Genomic DNA, 20,245 nt, shown 5'->3' with positions numbered 1-20,245 from the left:
CAGGTGCCAGATTTCCCAATTTCCGCAAAATTAAATTCTGATATTTACAATTTCCCAAATTTCCCCAAAATTAAATTTTAGGATTCCCCCAGGTCCCAGAGATCCCAATTCCCCCAAAATTCAGTTTTGGGATTCTCAATTTCCCAAATTCACAAATTCTCCCAAAATTCAGTTTTGGGATTCTCCCAGGTCCCAGATTTCCCAAATTTCCCCAAAATTCAGTTTTGGGATTCTCGCGGCTCCTAAATCTCCTCATTTTCCACCCCGGCCTCTCCGGATCCCAGCGCTCGCTCCTCCCTCAATTCCGGGATTCTCCGGGTCCTAAAGCTCCCAAATCCCCCAAATTCCACCCAAAATTCCGGGATTCTCCCGGGTCCTAAAGCTCCCAATTCCCCCAAATTCCACCCAAAATTTCGGGATTCTCCCGGGTCCTAAAACTCCTCTTTTCCCCAAAAAATTCCGGGATTCTCCTGGGTCCTAAAGTTCCCAATTCCCCCCAAATTCCGGGATTCTTCAGGGTCCTGAAGCTCCCAAATCCCCCAAATTCTACCCAAAATTTCGGGATTCTCCTGTGTCCTAAAGCTGCTCTTTTCCCCAAATTCCTCCCTCAATTCTGGGATTCTCCGGGTCCTAAATCTCCCAATTCACCCAAATTCCACCCAAAATTCCGGGATTCTCCTGGGTCCTAAAGCTCCTCTTTTCCCCAAATTCCACCCAAAATTTCGGGATTCTCCAGGGTCCCAATTCCCCCAAATTCCACCCCAAACTCCGGGACTGTCCCGGTTCCAATCGCTCCCCAAATCCCCCCAAATTCCGGGATTCTCACGGCTTCTAGAAGTTCCAATTCCCTCCCAAATTCCGGGATTGTCCTGGGTCCTAAAGCTCCCAAATCCCCCAAATTCCACCCAAAATTCCGGGATTCTCCCGGGTCCTAAAGCTCCTCTTTTCCCCAATTTCCACCCAAAATTCCGGGATTCTCCCGGGTCCTAAAGCTCCTCTTTTCCCCAATTTCCACCCAAAATTCCGGGATTCTCCCGGGTCCTAAAGCTCCCAATTCACCCAAATTCCACCCAAAATTTCGGGATTCTCCTGGGTCCTAAAGCTCCTTTTTCCCCCAAAAATTCCGGGATTCTGCCGGGTCCTGAAGCTCCCAAACCCCCCAAATTCCTCCCTCAATTCCGGGATTCTCCTGGGTCCTAAAGCTCCTCTTTTCCCCAAATTCCACCCAAAATTTCGGGATTCCCCTGGGTCCTAAAGCTCCCAAATCCCCCAAATTCCACCCAAAATTTCGGGATTCTCCGGGTCCTAAAGCTCCCAAATGCCCCAAATGCAACCCAAAATTCCGGGATTCTCCGGGTCCTAAAGCTCCCAATTCACCCAAATTCCACCCAAAAATTCGGGATTCTCCCGGGTCCTAAAGCTCCCAACTCCCGACCAAATTCCACCCAAAATTTCGGGATTCCCCTGGGTCCTAAAGCTCCTCTTTTCCCCAAAAAATTCCGGGATTCTGCCGGGTCCTAAAGTTCCCAATTCCCCCCAAATTCTACCCAAAATTTCGGGATTCTCCTGTGTCCTAAAGCTGCTCTTTTCCCCAAATTCCTCCCTCAATTCCGGGATTCTCCGGGTCCTAAATCTCCCAATTCACCCAAATTCCACCCAAAATTTCGGGATTCCCCTAGGTCCTAAAGCTCCCAATTCCCCCAAATTCCTCCCAAAATTTCGGGATTCTCCGGGTCCTGAAGCTCCCAATTCACCCAAATTCCTCCCTCAATTCCGGGATTCTCCTCGGTCCTAAAGCTCCCAAATCCCGCCCAAATTCCTCCCAAAATTTCGGGATTCTCCGGGTCCTAAAGCTCCCAAATCCCGCCCAAATTCCACCCAAAATTCCGGGATTCTCCTGGGTCCTAAAGCTCCCAATTCCCCAAATTCCACCCAAAATTCCGGGATTCCCCTGGGTCCTAAAGCTCCTCTTTTCCCCAAATTCCGGGATTCTGCCGGGTCCTGAAGCTCCCAAAATCCCCAAATTCCACACAAAATTTCGGGATTCTCCTGGGTCCTAAAGCTCCTCTTTTCCCCAAATTCCACCCAAAATTTCGGGATTCCCCTGGGTCCTAAAGTTCCCAATTCCCCCCAAATTCCGGGATTCTCCCGGGTCCTACCGCTCCCAATTCTCTCCAAATCCCGGGATTCTCCCGACTCCAATCCCTCCCAAAATCCCGGGATTCTCCGAGCTCCAATCCCTCCCCATTCCCCCAGCAAATCCCGGGATTCTCCCGGGCCCTGAATCTCCCTATTCCCCCAGCAAATCCCGGGATTCTCCCGGGTGCAATCGCTCCCCAAATCCCGGGATTCTCCCGGGTCCTAAATCTCCCCATTCCCCCAGCAAATCCCGGGATTCTCCCGGGTGCAATCGCTCCCCAAATCCCGGGATTCTCCCGGGTCCTAAATCTCCCCATTCCCCCAGCAAATCCCGGGATTCTCTCGGCTCCAATCGCTCCCCAAATCCCGGGATTCTCCCGGGCCCCAAATCTCCCCATTCCCCCAGCAAATCCCGGGATTCTCCTGGGTGCAATCGCTCCCCAAATCCCGGGATTCTCCCGGCTCCTACCGCTCCCAAATCCCGGGATTCTCCCGGGTCCTACGGCTCCCAAATCCCGGGATTCTCCCGGCTCCTGCCGCTCCCAAATCCCGGGATTCTCCCGGGCCCCAAATCTCCCCATTCCCCCAGCAAATCCCGGGATTCTCCCGGGTCCTACCGCCCTCCCTCCCTTCCCCATCCCCTCCCCCCCATGGTGGGCGGGGGTCTCCGTTCCCCCTCCCCCCTCCCCGCCCCGGGGGCGTTCCCCTCCCGCCCCCTCCCCCCCCGGTCCCGTCCCCCCCCCCCCCCCCCCCCCGCGCTCCGTTCCCCGCGCCCCCCCCGGCCCCGTTATAAGCGCGGGGCCGGTGCCGAGCGCGGCTCACACGCTCCGGGCCCCGCGCCCCCATCGCGCAGCCCCGCATCCATCCCTCCATCCTCCATCCTCCCTCCCTCCCTCCCTCCCTCCCTCCATCCATCCATCCCCGCTCCCGCCGCCGCCGCCGCCGCCGCTGTCCGCGGTGCTGAACGGGCGCCGCTCACCGTGCCGCACCGGGACCCCCCTCCCGCTTCCCGGAGGGGCTCCGCCGCCCCCCCGCGCCGGTGCCGACCCCGCCGGTCCATGCCCGATCGCGGGGGGGGTCCGGGAGCCGCCGGGCGCGGCCTCACCGACACCGACACGGCGGCGGCTGCGGCGGCGGCGGCGGCGGCGGCGGCTGCGGGCGGCCCCGGCCCGGAGCTGGGCGGCCGCGCCCGCCGCACAAAGCAGCCGTAGCTCCGTTCGGCGACCCCCGCCCGGCCGTGCCCCCCCCCCCCGCCGCCCCGGGGGGGGGCCCTTTGTGGCGGCGGGGCCGGGCCCGGTCCCCGGTGGAACCATGCCCAGGTCGTTCCTGGTGAAGAAGGTGAAGCTCGATGACTTCCCCGCCGGCCTCGACGCCCCGTACGGCCGCGCCCGGGCGGATTTCGGCTCCCGGTTGCACGAGAAGGGTAAATACCGAGAAATAACACCGGGAAATACCGAGCGCCGGGCCCCCCTCCCCTCTCCCCGCGGCCCGGCCGGGAACCGCCGCATTCCGCCGCGCTGCCGCCGCCGGGCACGGCGGGACCGGGCCGGAACGAGCGGGGCGGAACCGGGGCAGAACCGGAGCGCGGAGCGGGCGCTGCCGCTGCCCTTTGTCTGCGGGAGCCAAGTTCAAGGGCAGCGGCGGCCCCGCTGCTGTCCCCGTTGTTGTCCCCGCTGCTGTCCCCGCTGCTGTCCCCGTTGTTGTCCCCGCTGTTGTCGCCGCTGTTGTCGCCGTTGTCCCCGTGCTGCTGCCGGCGGCCTTTGTGCGGAGCGCGGCCCCGGCCGGGCCCGGTGCGGCGGCGGCGGCGGCGGCTGCGGCGCGTTGCGTAACCGGGAGCGGCGGAACCGCCGCAGCCGCCGCCGCACCGGGCCCGGCCCGGCCCCGCCGTGACCTTGAGCGGGGCCGGGGCAGCGGCGGCGGGCGGGGAATGCGGGAACGGAGCGGGACAGAGGGGACAGGGGAAGGGACAGCGGGGACAGCGGAAGGGAAGGGACAGCGACAGGGGACAGAGGGGACAAGGGAAGGGACACCGGGAATGCGGGAACCGGGGATGGCGGCGGGGCCGGGAATGCGGGAACGGAGCGGGACAGGGACCGCAAAGGAGGGAAGGGACAGCGGGGACAGCGACAAGGGACAGCGGGGACAGGGGAAGGGACAGAGGGGACAGGGGAAGGGACAGCGGGGACAGGGGAAGGGAAGGGACAGCGACAGGGGACAGAGGGGACAAGGGAAGGGACACCGGGAATGCGGGAACCGGGGGTGGCGGCGGGCGGGGAATGCGGGAACGGAGCGGGACAGCGGGGACAGGGGAAGGGACGGAGGGGACAGCGACAAGGGACAGCGGGGACAGCGACAAGGGACAGCGGGGACAGGGGAAGGGACAGCGGGGACAGGGGAAGGGACAGCGGGGACAGCGACAAGGGACAGCGGGGACAGGGGAAGGGACAGAGGAGTGAGGGCAGCGATGGGGACAGGGGACAGCGACAAGGGAAGGGACAGCGACAAGGGAAGGGACAGCCGGGTGAAGGCAGGGACACGGGGACAGGGGATGCCGGCAGCGACGGGGACAGAGGGGACAAGGGAAGGGACAGCGGGATGCGGGAGGCACGGACCGGGAATGCGGGAACGACGGCGACAAGGGAAGGGACAGAGCGACAGGGGACAGGGCAGGCTGGTGCAGGGTCGGGGACAGTGACAAGGGAAGGGACAGAGCGGTGGGGACAGGGACAGGGGACAGGGGAAGGGACAGAGGGCTGACGACAGGGACCAGGAATGCGGGAACGGAAGGGGACAGCGACAAGGGACAGGGGAGGCTGGCACAGGGACAAGGGAAGGAACAGAGCGGTGAGGACAGCGATGGGGACAGTGACAAGGGAAGGGACAGGGGAGGCTGGCACAGGGACAGCGACAAGGGAAGGGACACCGGGGTGAGGGCAGCGATGCGGGATGGAGGAAGGAGGGACGGGGACAGGGGACAGGGGACGGGGACAAGGGACAGAGCAGGGATGCGGGCAGCGATGGGGACAGGGACTGCGGGGACAGGGACAGTGGCCGGGACTGCAGGGACAGAGACTGCGGAGACGGGGACAGAGGACAGGGCAGGAGGATGCGGACAGGGACAAGGGACAAGGGACAGGGCACAAGGACAGGGACAGGGACAAGGGACAGGGCAAGGGACAGGAACTGCGGGGACAGGGACAGGGGACAGAGATGCGGCCATGGATGGGGACAGGAATGCGGGGACAGGGACAAGGGAAGGGACGAGAGCCAATGGCAGGGACAGGGACAGGGACAGGGGACAGTGTCAGGAGCCAACGGCAGCGACAATGGCAGGGACACACGGACAGGGATGGGGACAGGGGCTGCGGGAAGGGACAGGGGACAAGGACAGGGACAGGGACATGGGATGGGGACAGCGACAGGGACAGGGGACAGGGGACAGAGATGCGGGCAGTGATGGGGACAGGGACAGAGCCTGGGGTCGGGACTGCGGGGACAGGGATGGGGACAGTGTCAGGAGCAGGGGACAGGGACAGGAGCCAACGGCAGCGACAATGGCAGGGACACATGGCCAGGGATGGGGACAGGGGGCTGCGGGAAGGGACAGGGACAAGGGGTAAAGGGCAGGGATGGGGACAGGGGACAAGGGACAGGGGACAAGGGACACAGGACAGGGCACAGGGGACAGTGTCAGAAGCCAATGGCAGCGACAATGACAGGGACACGTGGCCAGGGATGGGGACAGGGGGCAGCGGGAAGGGACAGGGACATGGGACGTGGGGAAGGACGGGGACGAGGAGTAAAGGGCAGGGATGGGGACAGGGGACAAGGGACAGGGGCAAGGCAAGGGACAGGGAGCCAAGGATGGGGACAGGAATGCGGGGACAGGGACAGGGGACAGGGGACAGTGTCAGGAGCCAACGGCAGCGACAATGACAGGGACACACGGACAGGGATGGGGACAGGAACAGGGTTGGGGACATGGGAAGGGACAGGGACAAGGGGTTAAGGACAGGGTTGAGGACAGGAGACAGGGATGGAGAAGGGGACAGGGACGGGGACAAGGGACAAGGGGTTAAGGGCAGGGGACAGGGACAGGGACAGGGACAGGGAGCTGCAGGCAGGAAAAGGGGCGGGACAGGAGCGGGGGCAGCGCCAGAGGCTGCGGGAAGGGACAAGGCTGGGGACAGGGACAGGGGACAGGGGACAGAGTTGGGGACAGGGGACAGGGATGGGGACGGGGACAGGGGACAGAGTCAGAGTTGGGGACAGGGGACAGGGATGGGGACAGGGGACAGGGACAAGGGCAGGTCAGGAGTTGAACTGGGCACAGCCTGGCAGGGGGAAGGGCCGGGGGTCGGGAAGGGGGACAGACAGGGGGACAGTGTGACAGAGAGGGGACAGACAAGGGGACAGACAGGGGGACAGATAGGGGGACAGTGTGACAGAGAAGGGGACAGACAGAGGGACAGACAGGGGGACAGTGTGACAGAGAGGGGACAGACAAGGGGACAGACAGGGGGACAGATAGGGGGACAGTGTGACAGAGAAGGGGACAGACAGAGGGACAGACAGGGGGACAGTGTGACAGAGAGGGGACAGACAAGGGGACAGACAGGGGGACAGATAGGGGGACAGTGTGACAGACAAGGGGACAGACAGAGGGACAGACAGGGGGACAGTGTGACGGAGAAGGGGACAGACAGGGGGACAGACAGGAGGGACACACAGGGGACACAGAGGGGACACACATGGTCCAACCAAGGGGACACACAGGACACACAGGGGGACACAGGAGGGACAGACATGAGACAACCAGCAGGACACAGGAGGGACACAAAAGGGGACACGGGAGGGACAGACAGGGGGACACAGAAGGGACAGACAGGACACCCAGAGGCGACATGCACTGGACAGCCAGGGGGGACACACAGGGACACACAGGGACACAGGAGGGACACAGAGGGGGGGACAGAAGGGACACACAAGGGGACACAGAAGGGGGACACGCAAGGACAGACACGGGACACGCAGGGGGACACACGGGACAACCAGGGGGACACAGAAGGGACACGCAGGGGACACGCAGGGGACACGCAGGGGACACAGGGGGACATGCAGGGACGCAAACGGGACATACAAGGGACACACAGGGGGACAGACACGGGACAGACAGGGGGACACAGGAGACACACACGGGACAACCACGGGGACACGCAGCGCCACCATCACCTCCTCCCCGCCCCTCCAACCCCCCACGCGTGTCCCCTTCCCCTGAGCCCCCCTGACCGCTGTCCCCTGTGCTGTCCCCACGCGTGTCCCCACCCCCCGACCGCTGTCCCCGCACTGTCCCCACACCCCCACGCGTGTCCCCTGTGCTGTCCCAACCCCCTGACCGCTGTCCCCACCATCCCACGCGTGTCCCCACCTCCTGCCCACTGTCCCCACGCGTGTCCCCGCTCTGTCCCCACCACCGACCGCTGTCCCCACGCGTGTCCCCACCGCTGACCGCCGTCCCCGCACTATCCCCACACCCCCACGCTTGTCCCCGCTCTGTCCCCACCCCTGACCGCCGTCCCCACGCGTGTCCCATCCTCTGACCGCCGTCCCCACGCGTGTGCCCGCTGTGTCCCCACCCCTGCCCACTGTCCCCACGCGTGTCCCCCGCTCTGTCCCCACCACCGACCGCTGTCCCCGCGCTGTCCCTTGTGCTGTCCCCACCCCTGACCCCCGTCCCCACGCGTGTCCCATCCTCTGACCGCCGTCCCCACGCGTGTCCCAGCTCTGTCCCCACCCTGACCACTGTCCCCTGTGCTGTCCCCACGCGTGTCCCCCGCTCTGTCCCCACCCCGTGACCGCTGTCCCCACCATCCCACGCGTGTCCCCGCGCTGTCCCCACTCCTGCCCACTGTCCCCACGCGTGTCCCCGCGCTGTCCCCGCGCTGTCCCCGCGCTGACCGCCGTCCCCGTGCTGTCCCCACGCGTGTCCCCGCTCTGTCCCCACCCTGCCCACTGTCCCCACGCGTGTCCCCGCTCTGTCCCCGCGCTGACCGCCGTCCCCTGTGCCGTCCCCACGCGTGTCCCCACCTCCTGCCCACTGTCCCCGCGCGTGTCCCCGCTCTGTCCCCACCTCCTGCCCACTGTCCCCACGCGTGTCCCCGCTCTGTCCCCACCCCTGCCCACTGTCCCCACGCGTGTCCCCGCTGTGTCCCCGCGCTGACCGCCGTCCCCGCGCTGTCCCCAGGCTACATCGGCGACTACATGGCCCCCTCCGCCTTCGAGGCCGACCCCGAGGCCGCGCTCAAGGTCCCGTCCCCGGCCTCGCTGTACCCGGGCGGCCGCGGCGACTTCGGCGGCGGCGGCGGCGGCGGCGGCGGCGGCGGCGGGGACTCGGAGCCGCCGGACAGCCCGCACTCGGGCATGGCGGGCGGCTACATCAACGGCGACGCCGCCGTCAGCGAGGGCTACGCCGTGGACGCCTTCTTCATCACGGACGGCCGCTCCCGCCGCAAGGTGAGCGGCACCGGCGCCGGAGCCCGGAGCCTGCCCCGCCACACCTGCGGCGAGTGCGGCAAGAGCTACGCGACCTCGTCCAACCTGAGCCGCCACAAGCAGACCCACCGCAGCCTGGACAGCAAGATGGCCAAGAAATGCCCCACGTGCGGCAAGGTGTACGTCTCCATGCCGGCCATGGCCATGCACCTGCTGACGCACGACCTGAAGCACAAGTGCCAGGTGTGCGGCAAGGCCTTCAGCCGGCCCTGGCTGCTGCAGGGCCACATGCGCTCGCACACCGGCGAGAAGCCGTTCGGCTGCGCGCACTGCGGCAAAGCCTTCGCCGACCGCTCCAACCTGCGCGCCCACATGCAGACCCACTCGGCCTTCAAGCACTTCAAGTGCAAGCGCTGCAGCAAAACCTTCGCCCTCAAGTCCTATCTCAACAAGCACTACGAGTCCGCCTGCTTCAAGGGGGCGGCGGCGCCGCTCAGCCCGCTGCACCCCTGAGGAGGGGGATCCGAGAGCCCCGGCCCGCTCCTCCGCACGAAACTCGCCCCGTCGGGGATCCAGAGGGAGAGCTCACCCCGTCCGTGCGCCCCCGGTTCGGGCCCTCCCCAGGGCCGGTGCGGCGGGACCGAGGTTCCGTCGGGATCGGCGCCTCGGGACTGCGGCCCGCGGGAGTCGCCCTGCAGGATTCACCTCCCACATTTCACCTGTCAGGATTCACCTCCCAGATTTCACCTGTCGGGATTCGCCCTTCAAAATTCACCCGTCAGGATTCACCTCCCGAAATTCACCTGTCAGGATTCACCTCCCAAAATTCACCTGTCAGGATTCGCCCTTCATGATTCACCTCCCAAATTTCACCTGTCAGGATTCACCCTTCAAAATTCACCTGTCAGGATTCACCCTTCAAAATTCACCTGTCAGGATTCACCTTTCAGATTTCACCTGTCAGGATTCGCCCTTCAGGATTCACCTCCCAAAATTCACCTGTCGGGATTCACCTCCCAAAATTCACCTGTCAGGATTCGCCCTTCAAAATTCACCTGTCGGGATTCGCCCTTCAAAATTCACCTGTCGGGATTCACCTCTCAAATTTCACCTGTCAGGATTCACCTTCCGAAATTCACCTGTCAGGATTCACCCTTCAAAATTCACCTGTCAGGATTCACCTCCCAAAATTCACCTGTCGGGATTCACCTCCCAGATTTCACCTGTCAGGATTCACCCTTCAAAATTCACCTGTCAGGATTCAGCCTTGAAATTTCACCTGTCGGGATCCGCCCTTCAGGATTCGCCCTTCAAAATTCACCTGTCAGGATTCACCTCCCAAATTTCACCTGTCGGGATCCGCCCTTCAGATTTCACCTGTCAGGATTCACCTTTCAAAATCCACCCTTCAAATTTGACCCATCGGGACTGAGCCTTCAGGACTGGCCCTTCAAAATTCACCCTTCAAAATTCACCTGTCGGGATTCGCCTCTCAAAATCCACCTTTCAAATTTCACCTGTCGGGATTCGCCCTTGAGATTTCACCTCTCAAATTTCACCTGTCAGGATTCGCCCTTCAGGATTCACTCTTCAGGATTCACCTCTCAAATTTCACCTGTCGGGACTCAGCCTTGAAATCTCACCTGTCAGGATTCACCTCTCAAATTCCACCTTTCAAATTTCACCTGTCAGGAGTCACCTTTCAAAATTCACCCTTCAAATTTGACCTGAGCCCTCAGGACTGGCCCTTCAAAATTCACCTGTCGGGATTCGCCCTTCAGATTTCACTCTTCAGATTTCACCTGTCAGGATTCGCCCTTCAAAATTCATCCTTCAGATTTCACCTCCCAAATTTCACCTGTCAGGATTCACCTGTTGGGATTCGCCCTTCAAAATTCACCTGTCAGGATTCACCTCCCGAAATTCACCTGTCGGGATTCAGCCTTCAGGATTCACCTCCCGAAATTCACCTGTCAGGATTCACCTCCCGAAATTCACCTGTCGGGATTCGCCCTTCAGATTTCATCTGTCGGGTTTCACCTCCCAAATTTCACCTGTCAGGATTCACCCTTCAGATTTCACCTGTCAGGAATCAGCCTTGAAATTTCACCTGTCGGGATCCGCCCTTCAGGATTCACCTCTCAAATTTCACATTTCAAAATTCACCTGTCGGGATCCGCCCTTCAGGATTCTCCCTTGAGATTTCACCTTTCAGGATTCGCCCTTCAGGATTCACCCTTCGAAATTCATCCTTCAGATTTCACCTCTAAGTTTCACCTGTCGGGATTCACCTGTCGGGATTCACCTGTCGGGATTCAGCCTTGAAATTTCACCTGTCGGGATTCACCTCTCAAATTTCACTTGTCGGGATTCGCCCCTCAGGATCCACCTCTCAAAATTCGCCCTTCAGGATCCAGCCTTCAAAATTCACCTGTCGGGATTCACCTCTCAAAATTCACCCTTCAAAATTCACCTTCCAAAATTCACCCTTCAAATTTCACTCGTCAGGACTGACCCTTCCAAATTCACCCTTTGGAATTTGACCCGTTGGGACGGAGCCTTCGGGATTGACCCTTCAAAATTCGCCTGTGGGGATTCACCTTTCAAAATTCAAAATTCACCTTTCAAAATTCAAAATTCACCTTTCAAAATTCAAAATTCACCTTTCAAAATTCACCCTTCAAATTCCAGCCGTGAGGATTCATCCATAGGAATTCACCCCTTCAAAATTCACCCTTCAAAGTTCAGCCCAAGGAATTGACCCCAAAAATTCCGGCCGTGAGATTCAACCCTTGGGATTCACCCCAAAAATTCCGGCCATGAGATTCACCCCAAAAAATTCGTCCTTCGAAGCTGAGCCCCCAGATTTCAGCTCCAAAATTCAGGCTCCAAAATTCACCCTCCAAAACTGAGCCCCCAAAATTCACCCCACAAAATTCACCCCACAAAATTCACCCCAAAAAGTTCAGCCCCAGAAATTTCACCCCAAAAATTCCAGCCACGAAATTCACCCATCAAAGTTGAGCCCCCACCCCCAAATTTGAGTCCCGAAATTCAGCCCCAAAATTCACCCTTCAAAGTTGGGGCCTCCAAAATTCACCCCCAAAATTCAGGCTCCAAAATTCACCCGTCAGAGTTGGGCCCCCCAAAATTTGAGTCTCGATATTCAGCCCACAAAATTGGGGTCCCCCCAAAATTTGAGCCCCCCCCAAATTCAGTCCCAAAATTCACCCCACAGAATTCTCCCTTCAAAGTTGAGCCCCAAAAAAGCTCAGCCCTAGAAATTTCACCCCAAAAACTTCGGGCACAAAATTCACCCCTCAAAATTCACCCTTCGGTTCGAGACCCCAAACCTGAGCCCCCCAAAATCCAACCCCAAAATTAACGCCACAAAATTCACCCTTCAAAGCTGAGCCCCCAAAGTTCAGCTCCAAGAATTCACCCCAAAAATTCTGGCCGCGATGTTCACCCCAAAAAAATTCACCCGTCAAAGTTGAGCCCCGAAATTCAGCCCCAAAATTCACCCCACGAAATTCACCCCAAAAGGTTTAGCCCTAGAGATTTCACCCCAAAAATTCTGGCCACGAAATTCACCCCATGGAATTCACCCTTCAAAGCCGAGCCACCCAAAATTTGAGCCCCAAAATTCAGCCCCAAATTTTACCCCAGAAAATTGGGTCCCCCAAAATTCAGACCTCGAAATTCACCCTTCAAAGCTGGGCCCCTCAAAATTTGAGCCCCAAAACTCACCCCACAAAATTCACCCTTCAAAGTTGGGTCCCCCAAAATTCACCCCACAAAATTCACCCCACAAAATTCACCCTTCAAAGTTGGGTCCCCCAAAATTCAGCCCCAAAATTCACCCCACAAAATTCACCCTTCAAAGTTGGGTCCCCCAAAATTCAGCCCCAAGGTTTCACCCCACAAAATTCACCCCACAAAATTCACCCCTCAAAGTTGGGTCCCCCAAAATTCAGCCCCAAGGTTTAACCCCAAAATTCACCCCACGAAATTCACCCTTCAAAGTTGGGTCCCCCAAAATTCACCCCCAAAATTCAGGCTCCAAAATTCACCTTGTAGAGTTGAACCCCCCCCCTAATTTGAGCCCCGAAATTCACCCCATAAAATTGAGTCCCCCAAAATTCAACCCTTGAAATTCCCCCTTCAAAGTTGCTCCCCCCAAATTTGAGTCGCGAAATTCAGCCCCAAAATTCTCCCTTCAGAGCTGGGCCCCTCCCCAAAAAATTCAGCCCTCGAATTTCACCCCAAAAATTCTGGCCACAAAATTAACCCTTCGAAGTTGAGACCCCCAAAATTCAGCCCAAAAATTCACCCCACAAAATTCGCCCTTCGAAACTGAGCCCCCAAAAGTTCAGCGCCAGAAATTTCGCCCTAAAAATTCCGGCCAGGAGATTCAGCCTAAAAAATTCTCCCTTCAAAGTTGGGCCCCCCAAATTTGAGACCCCCAAAATTCAACCCCCCAAAATTCAACCCCACAAAATTCACCCCACGAAATTCAGCCCCAAAAAGTTCAGCCCCGGAAATTTCACCCCAAAAATTCTGGCCACAAAAATTCACCTTTCAAAGTTGAGTCCCCCCAAAATTCAACCCCAAAATTCAGGCTCCAAAATTCACCCTTCAGAGTTGGGCCCCCCGAATCTGAGCCCTCAAAATTCAGCCCCAAAATTCGCCCCACAAAATTGGGTCCCCCCTAAAATTCACCCCAAAAATTCGGGCTCCAAAATTCATCCTTCCAAATTGAGCCCCCCCCCCCAAATTCGAGCCCCAAAATTCAACGCCAAAATTAACTCCACAAATTTCGCCCTTCGAAGTTCAGCCCTAAGAATTCACCCCAAAACTTCCGGCCACAAAATTCACCCCGCAAAATTCGTCCTTCAAGGTTGAGCCCCCAAGTTTCAGCCCCAAAATTCACCCTCCAAAACTGAGCCCCCAAAACTCAACCCTCGAAATTCAGCCCCCAAAATTCAACCCCAAAATTCGCCCCACAAAATTCACCACTCAAAGTTGGGTCCCCCAAATTTGAGCCCCCAAAATGAACGGTTCAAAGTCGGGTACCCCAAAATCTGATCCCCGAAATTCAGCCCCAAAGTTCACCCTCCAAAACTGAGCCCCCAAAACTCAACCCTCGAAATTCAGCCCCCCAAAATTCAACCCCAAAATTCGCCCCACAAAATTCACCACTCAAAGTTGGGCCCCCCAAATTTGAGCCCCCAAAATTAACGGTTCAAAGTCGGGCACCCCAAAATCTGATCCCCGAAATTCAGCTCCAAAATTCACCCTTCAAAGTCGAACCCCCAAAATTCAACCCCAAAATTCACCTTTTGGAGTTGAACCCCCCCCCAAATTTGAGCCCCAAAATTCAGCCCACAAAATTTGGTCCCCCAAAATTCAGCCCCAAAATTCAGGCTCCAAAATTCACCCGTCAGAGTTGGGCCCCCCAAAATTTGAGTCTCGATATTCAGCCCGCAAAATTGGGGTCACCCCAAAATTTGAGCCCCCCCCAAATTCAGTCCCAAAATTCACCCCACAGAATTCTCCCTTCGAAGCTGAACCCCAAAAAATTCAACCCTAGGAATTTCACCCCAAAAGTTCTGGCCACGAAATTCACCCCACAAAATTCACCCATCAAAGTTGAGCCCCCCAAAATTTGAGCCCCGAAATTCAGCCCCAAATTTCACCCCACAAAATTCAGGCTCCAAAATTCTCCCTTCGGAGTCGAGCCCCCCAAATTTGAGTCCCGAAATTCAGCCCCGAAATTCAACCCCAAAATTCACCCCACAAAATTCGCCCTTCAAAGCTGAGCACCCCAAAATTCAACTCCAAAATTCACCCCAAAAATCACCTTTTAAAAATGGGCCCCCCAAAAAATTCAACCCTCGAAATTCAGCCCCAAAATTCAACCCCAAAATTTTCCCTTCAAAGTTGAACCCCCAAAATTCAGACCCCAAAATTCGCATTTCGAGGTTCAGCCCTAAAAAAAGAAAAGAAAAAAAAAAACCAACAAAAATCCCCCTGCCCCCAAAATTGACCCCCAAAAATCCAACCCCAAAAAACGCACCCCCAAAAATTCCAGTATTCAAATCCATCCCCCCAAAATTCGCCATCAAAATCCATCACCCCCAAAAAATCCATCACCCCAAAAAATCCATCACCCCAAAATGCATCACCCCAAAATGCATCACCCCAAAAATTCATCACCCCAAAATGCATCACCCCAAAAATGCATCAACCCAAAATGCATCACCCCAAAAATTCATCACCCCCAAAATTCATCACCCCAAAAATGCATCACCCAAAAAATTAATCACCCCAAAAATGCATCACCCCAAAAAATCCATCACCCCAAAATTCATCACCCCAAAAAATCCATCACCCCAAAATTCATCACCCCAAAAATTCATCACCCCAAAAATGCATCACCCCCAAAATCCATCACCCCAAAAATGCATCACCCCAAAATGCATCACCCCAAAATTCATCACCCCAAAAAGTCCATCACCCCAACATTTATCACCCCAAAATTCATCACCCCAAAAATGCATCACCCCAAAAATTCATCACCCCAAAAAAATTCATCAACCCCAAAAAATTTCATCAACCCCAAAAATCCATCACCCCAAAAACGCGACTCCCCCAAAATCCATCACCCCAAAAAATGCATCACCCCCAAAATTCATCACCCCAAAAATGCATCAACCCAAAATGCATCACCCCAAAAATTCATCACCCCAAAATCCATCACCCCAAAAATTCATCACCCAAAAAATTAATCACCCCAAAAATGCATCACCCCAAAAAATGCATCACCCCAAAATTTCATCACCCCAAAATCCATCACCCCAAAAATGCATCACCCCAAAATCCATCACCCCAAAAATGCATCACCCCAAAAATGCATCACCCCAAAAAATTCATCACCCCAAAATTTCATCACCCCAAAATCCATCACCCCAAAAATGCATCACCCCAAAAATGCATCACCCCAAAATCCATCACCCGAAAAATTCATCACCCCCAAAAATTCATCACCCCAAAAATCCATCACCCCAAAATTTCATCACCCCAAAAATGCATCAACCCCCAAATCTATCACCCCAAAAATGCATCACCCCAAAAATCCATCACCCCAAAAATTCATCACCCCAAAATTCATCACCCCAAAAAATTTCATCACCCCCAAAAATGCATCACCCCAAAAATCCATCACCCCAAAATCCATCACCCCAAAAACGCGACCCCCCCAAAATCCATCACCCCAAAACCCGACCCCCCAAAATCCCCTCTGGGATCCCCCAAATTCACTTGCATGACCCCCCGATCCCCCCCCGCTGCCTTGAAGGGGGGTCCAGGGCACCCCAAAATTTGGGGGGACCCCCCCCCCCATTCTCGCAGGGACGTCCCCCTCCCCAAATTCGGGGTCACCCCCGCTCTTCCATGGGCGCTGCGCCCCCCAAAATGGGGCGCGCCCCAAAATTGGGGTGACCCCCCCCCCTCCTCCCCCCACCCCCAAGGGGTGCCGCGACCCCCCCAAAATTGGGGTGAGCCCCCCAAAATATGGGTGAGCCCCCCAAAATTGGGGTGAGCCCCCCAAAATTGGGGAACCCCCCCGTGCCCCCCCTTTTTGCATGGGTGCCTCAGCCTTGTGCCATAGCCCAGCCCCCCCCCCCCAGCATGTGGGGGGACCCCCCAAAATCGGGGGGAACCCCCCCCCCCCAAAAAAAAAATCTGCATGGACGCCCCCGGTCCTGCTGGGGGGGGCACCCCCAAAATCGGGGGGACCCCTTCCTTCCCCCCCCCCCCAAAATCTGCATGGGCGCCCCCCCAGCTCTGGGGTCCCCCCCACCCCAAAAATTTGGGGGTGACCCCCCCCCCCCTCACTCCCCCCCCCCTTCAAACTTGGGGAGCCCCCCCAAAAAATTCGGGGGTGCGCCCCCTCCCCCACCCGCCCGCGCCATTCAGGGGCCCCTCCCCCACCCCCCCCCCACTCGCTGCACCCCAAAATTGGGGCGCCCCCCCCATCCCCCCCCCCCTTTGCATGGGTACCCCGTACCCCAAATCAGGTGAGCCCCCCCCCCAAAACGACCCCAATTTGGGGGTCCCCCCCCCCCCAAATTCCATGCATGGGTGCCCCCCCCCCCCCCGTGCCGTACCCCAAAACAGGGAGAGCCCCCCCGCCCCCCCCCACAATTCGGGGGCGCCCCTCCCCCCGCAATAAGCCCCTCCCCCCCCCGCACGGCACAGCTCACATGGGGGGCACCCCCAAAACCCGCCCCTCCCCCCTCCCCAATAATGGGGACCCCCCTGCATGGCCCCGCCCCCTCCCCCCAATAATTTCAGGGTACCCCTCCCCCACCCCCACCCCACAAAGGGACCCCCAAATTTGGGGGGGGTCCCCCCTTTCCCCTCCCCCACCCATATCCGTGCATGGCCCCTCCCCCACCCCCCCCATGGGCACCCCAATAATTTCTGGGTGCTCCTCCCCCCCAAATTAACCCCTCCCCCCCCCAAATCCCGGGGGTGTTCTTTGGGGGGGGGGGGGAACCCCCAAATATTTTCCCACCCCTCCCCCCCCCACGTGGGCTGCCCCCCCCCTCCCCCCTCATTTTGGGGGCGCCCCCGCCGAGAGCACAAACCCCTCCCCCCTATTTAAGCCCCGCCCCCTCCCCGGTTTTAGCCCCGCCCCCCGGGATTTCCGGCCCCTCCCCCCTCCGCGATGCCAAAGCCTGAAGGGAGGGGGGGGGAAGGGAGGGGGGGGGGAGGGGAGGGGGGAAAGGGCCCCTCCCCCCCCTTATCGCCCCTCCCCCTCCCCTTATCGCCCCTCCCCCTCCCCTTATCGCCCCTCCCCCCCTTATCGCCCCTCCCCCTCCCTCCGGGGGGGGTCTCTGCATGCAAGCCCCGCCCCCCGCCCCGCCCCCCCCCCCTTATCTCCATCTATGCCAACTTTTGATGCTTTTTTTGGGAAGTTTTCTTTTTTTATTTTTTAATTTTATCTCTTTTTAAATTTTTTTTTTTTTCCTTTTTTATTTGGTTTTTTTTTTCGGTTTTTGCGTTGCCAAACTGTAGAAACGCGGGCGCCGCCCGCTCTAGAGCAATAATTACTGACCGTTAACGAATTACCGTTAGTTAATTACCGACCGCATGGGCTCGAGCAATCAGGGACCCCCGAGCCAGCCCCTTAGAGCGACCGAAATCAGGGATGACGTCAGAGTAGCGCTAGGAAACCCCGCCCCCCGCTCCGGCCACGCCCCCCGAGCCTGCCGGGAGCCGGCGCGCCCAGGACACGCCCAGGACACGCCCAGGACACGCCCAGGACACGCCCAGGGGAAAATGGACGTGCCCAGGACACGCCCATGGACATCTGGACACGCCCAGGACACGCCCAGGGGGAAATGGACACGCCCAGGACACGCCCAGGACACGCCCAGGACATGCCCAGGACACGCCCAGGGGAAAGTGGACACGCCCAGGACACGCCCATGGACATCTGGACACGCCCAGGACACGCCCAGGACACGCCCAGGGGAAAATGGACACGCCCAGGACACGCCCATGGACATCTGGACACGCCCAGGACACGCCCAGGACACGCCCAGGACACGCCCACTGCAAAATGGACACGCCCAGGACACACCCATAGGACACCTGGACACGCCCATGGACACACCCAGGACGTGCCCAGGGTAAAATTGACACGCCCAGGACACACCCACGGACACCTGGACACGCCCACGGACACCTGGACACGCCCATGGACATGCCCAGGGCACACCCAGGACACGCCCCCCAAATGGGCACGCCCAGCACACACCCACGGACACCTGGGCACCCCCAGAAACGGCCAGGACACGCCCATGGACAACAGGACACGCCCATGGACAGCAGGACACGCCCATGGACAGCAGGACACGCCCACTGACAGCTGGACACGCCCACAGACACCTGGACATGCCCATGGACACACCCAGGACGCATCCAGGACGCGCCCAGGACACGCCCACAGACACCTGGACACGCCCAGAACACGCCCGTGGACACGCCCACAGACACCTGGACATGCCCAGGATATGTTGAGGTCACCTGGACACGCCCAGGACACGCCCCGGACGCCTGGACACGCCCATGGACAGTCGGACACGCCCCTGGACACGCCCAGAACATGCCGAGGTCACCTGGACACGCCCAGGACACGCCTATGGAGACCTGGACACGCCCACGGGCACCTGGACACGCCCCTGGACACCTGGACACGCCCAGGACACGCCCACGGAGACCTGGACACGCCCACGGGCACCTGGACACGCCCATGACACGCCCAGGACACGCCCAGGACACGCCCAGGACACGCGGGGGGCGGTGGGAGGGGGCGTGGGGGGTGGGGGTGGGCACCTGTGAGCACCTGGACACACCTGGACACACCTGTGCACACCTATGCACACACCTGTGCACACCTATAGACACACCTGTGCACACTTACAGACACATGTGTACACAGCTATAGACACGCCTGTGCACACCTGTACACACCTAAAGACACACCTGTACACAGCTATACACACACCTGTGCACACCTGTGTGCACCTGTACACACCCGTACACACCTGTGTGCACCTGTACATACCTCTACACAGCCATACACACACCTGTACACACCTGTGTGCACCTGAACACACCTGTACACACCTATAGACACACCTGTACACAGCCATGCTTGCACCTGTACACACCTCTGTGCACCTGTACACACCTGTGTACACCTGTACACACCTGTACACACCTATAGACACATATACACACACCTGTACACACCTGTGTGCACCTGTACACACCCGTACACACCTGTGTGCACCTGTACATACCTCTACACAGCCATACACACACCTGTACACACCTGTGTGCACCTCTACACACCTGTACACACCTATAGACACACCTATACACACCTGTGCGCACCTGAACACACCTGTGTACACCTGTACACACCTGTAGACACACCTGTACACACATATACACACACCTGTGCACACCTGTACACACCTATAGACACATATACACACACCTATACACACATATACACACACCTGTACACACCTGTGTGCACCTGTACACACCTGTAGACACTTCCACATGACTGTGCACACCTGTAGACACCTGCACACACCTGTGCACACTTATATACACATGCACACACCTGTACACACAGGTACGCTGCTGCACTAACATTGGCACACCTGTACAGACTTGTACTGACTTGCACACACCTGCACACACAGGTGCGCACCTGCACAAACATTACACACCTGTGCGCACCTGTGTGCACCTGCGTGTGCCTTTGCACACCTGCACACGCCTGCTCACACCTGCTCACAGCTCTACACACAGGTGCGCACCTGCACGCGCATTCACGCACCTGTGCACAACTTTATGCACCTGCACGTACCTGCGCACACCTGCACACACCCGTGCACACCTGCTCACACCTGTGCACACCTGTCCTCGCTGCAAACCCCTGCACAAGGCTCGTGCTGTATGCTCAGCTCACCTGCGCACACCTGCGCACACCTGTATGCACCTGTGCGCACCCACGCACACCCGC

The 20,245-nt window shown here is 58.5% G+C and overlaps 1 protein-coding gene across 1 annotated transcript; it reads left to right on the top strand.

Moving 5' to 3' along the window:
* Positions 1-3,450: 3,450 nt before the first annotated feature.
* Positions 3,451-9,144, top strand: SCRT1 (scratch family transcriptional repressor 1). The gene is made up of 2 exons (XM_058811615.1): positions 3,451-3,562; positions 8,384-9,144. Exons 1-2 carry the CDS (start codon positions 3,451-3,453, stop codon positions 9,142-9,144), a joined length of 873 nt encoding a protein of 290 aa, XP_058667598.1.
* Positions 9,145-20,245: the final 11,101 nt, after the last annotated feature.

This window comes from Ammospiza caudacuta, chromosome 1 (genome assembly GCF_027887145.1).
Source record: "Ammospiza caudacuta isolate bAmmCau1 chromosome 1, bAmmCau1.pri, whole genome shotgun sequence".
Classification (NCBI taxonomy): Eukaryota; Metazoa; Chordata; class Aves; order Passeriformes; family Passerellidae; genus Ammospiza; species Ammospiza caudacuta.
The sequence above is the reverse complement of the archived record's forward strand: the minus strand, read 5'-3'. Positions and strand labels throughout refer to the sequence as shown.

Coding starts and splice junctions, on each gene's coding strand:
- SCRT1 (XM_058811615.1), top strand. CDS start 3,451: ATGCCCAGGTCGTTCCTGGTGAAGAAGGTGAAGCTCGATGACTTCCCC. Junction 3,563..8,383: donor CTCCCGGTTGCACGAGAAGG/GTAAATACCGAG, acceptor CGCTGTCCCCAG/GCTACATCGGCGACTACATG.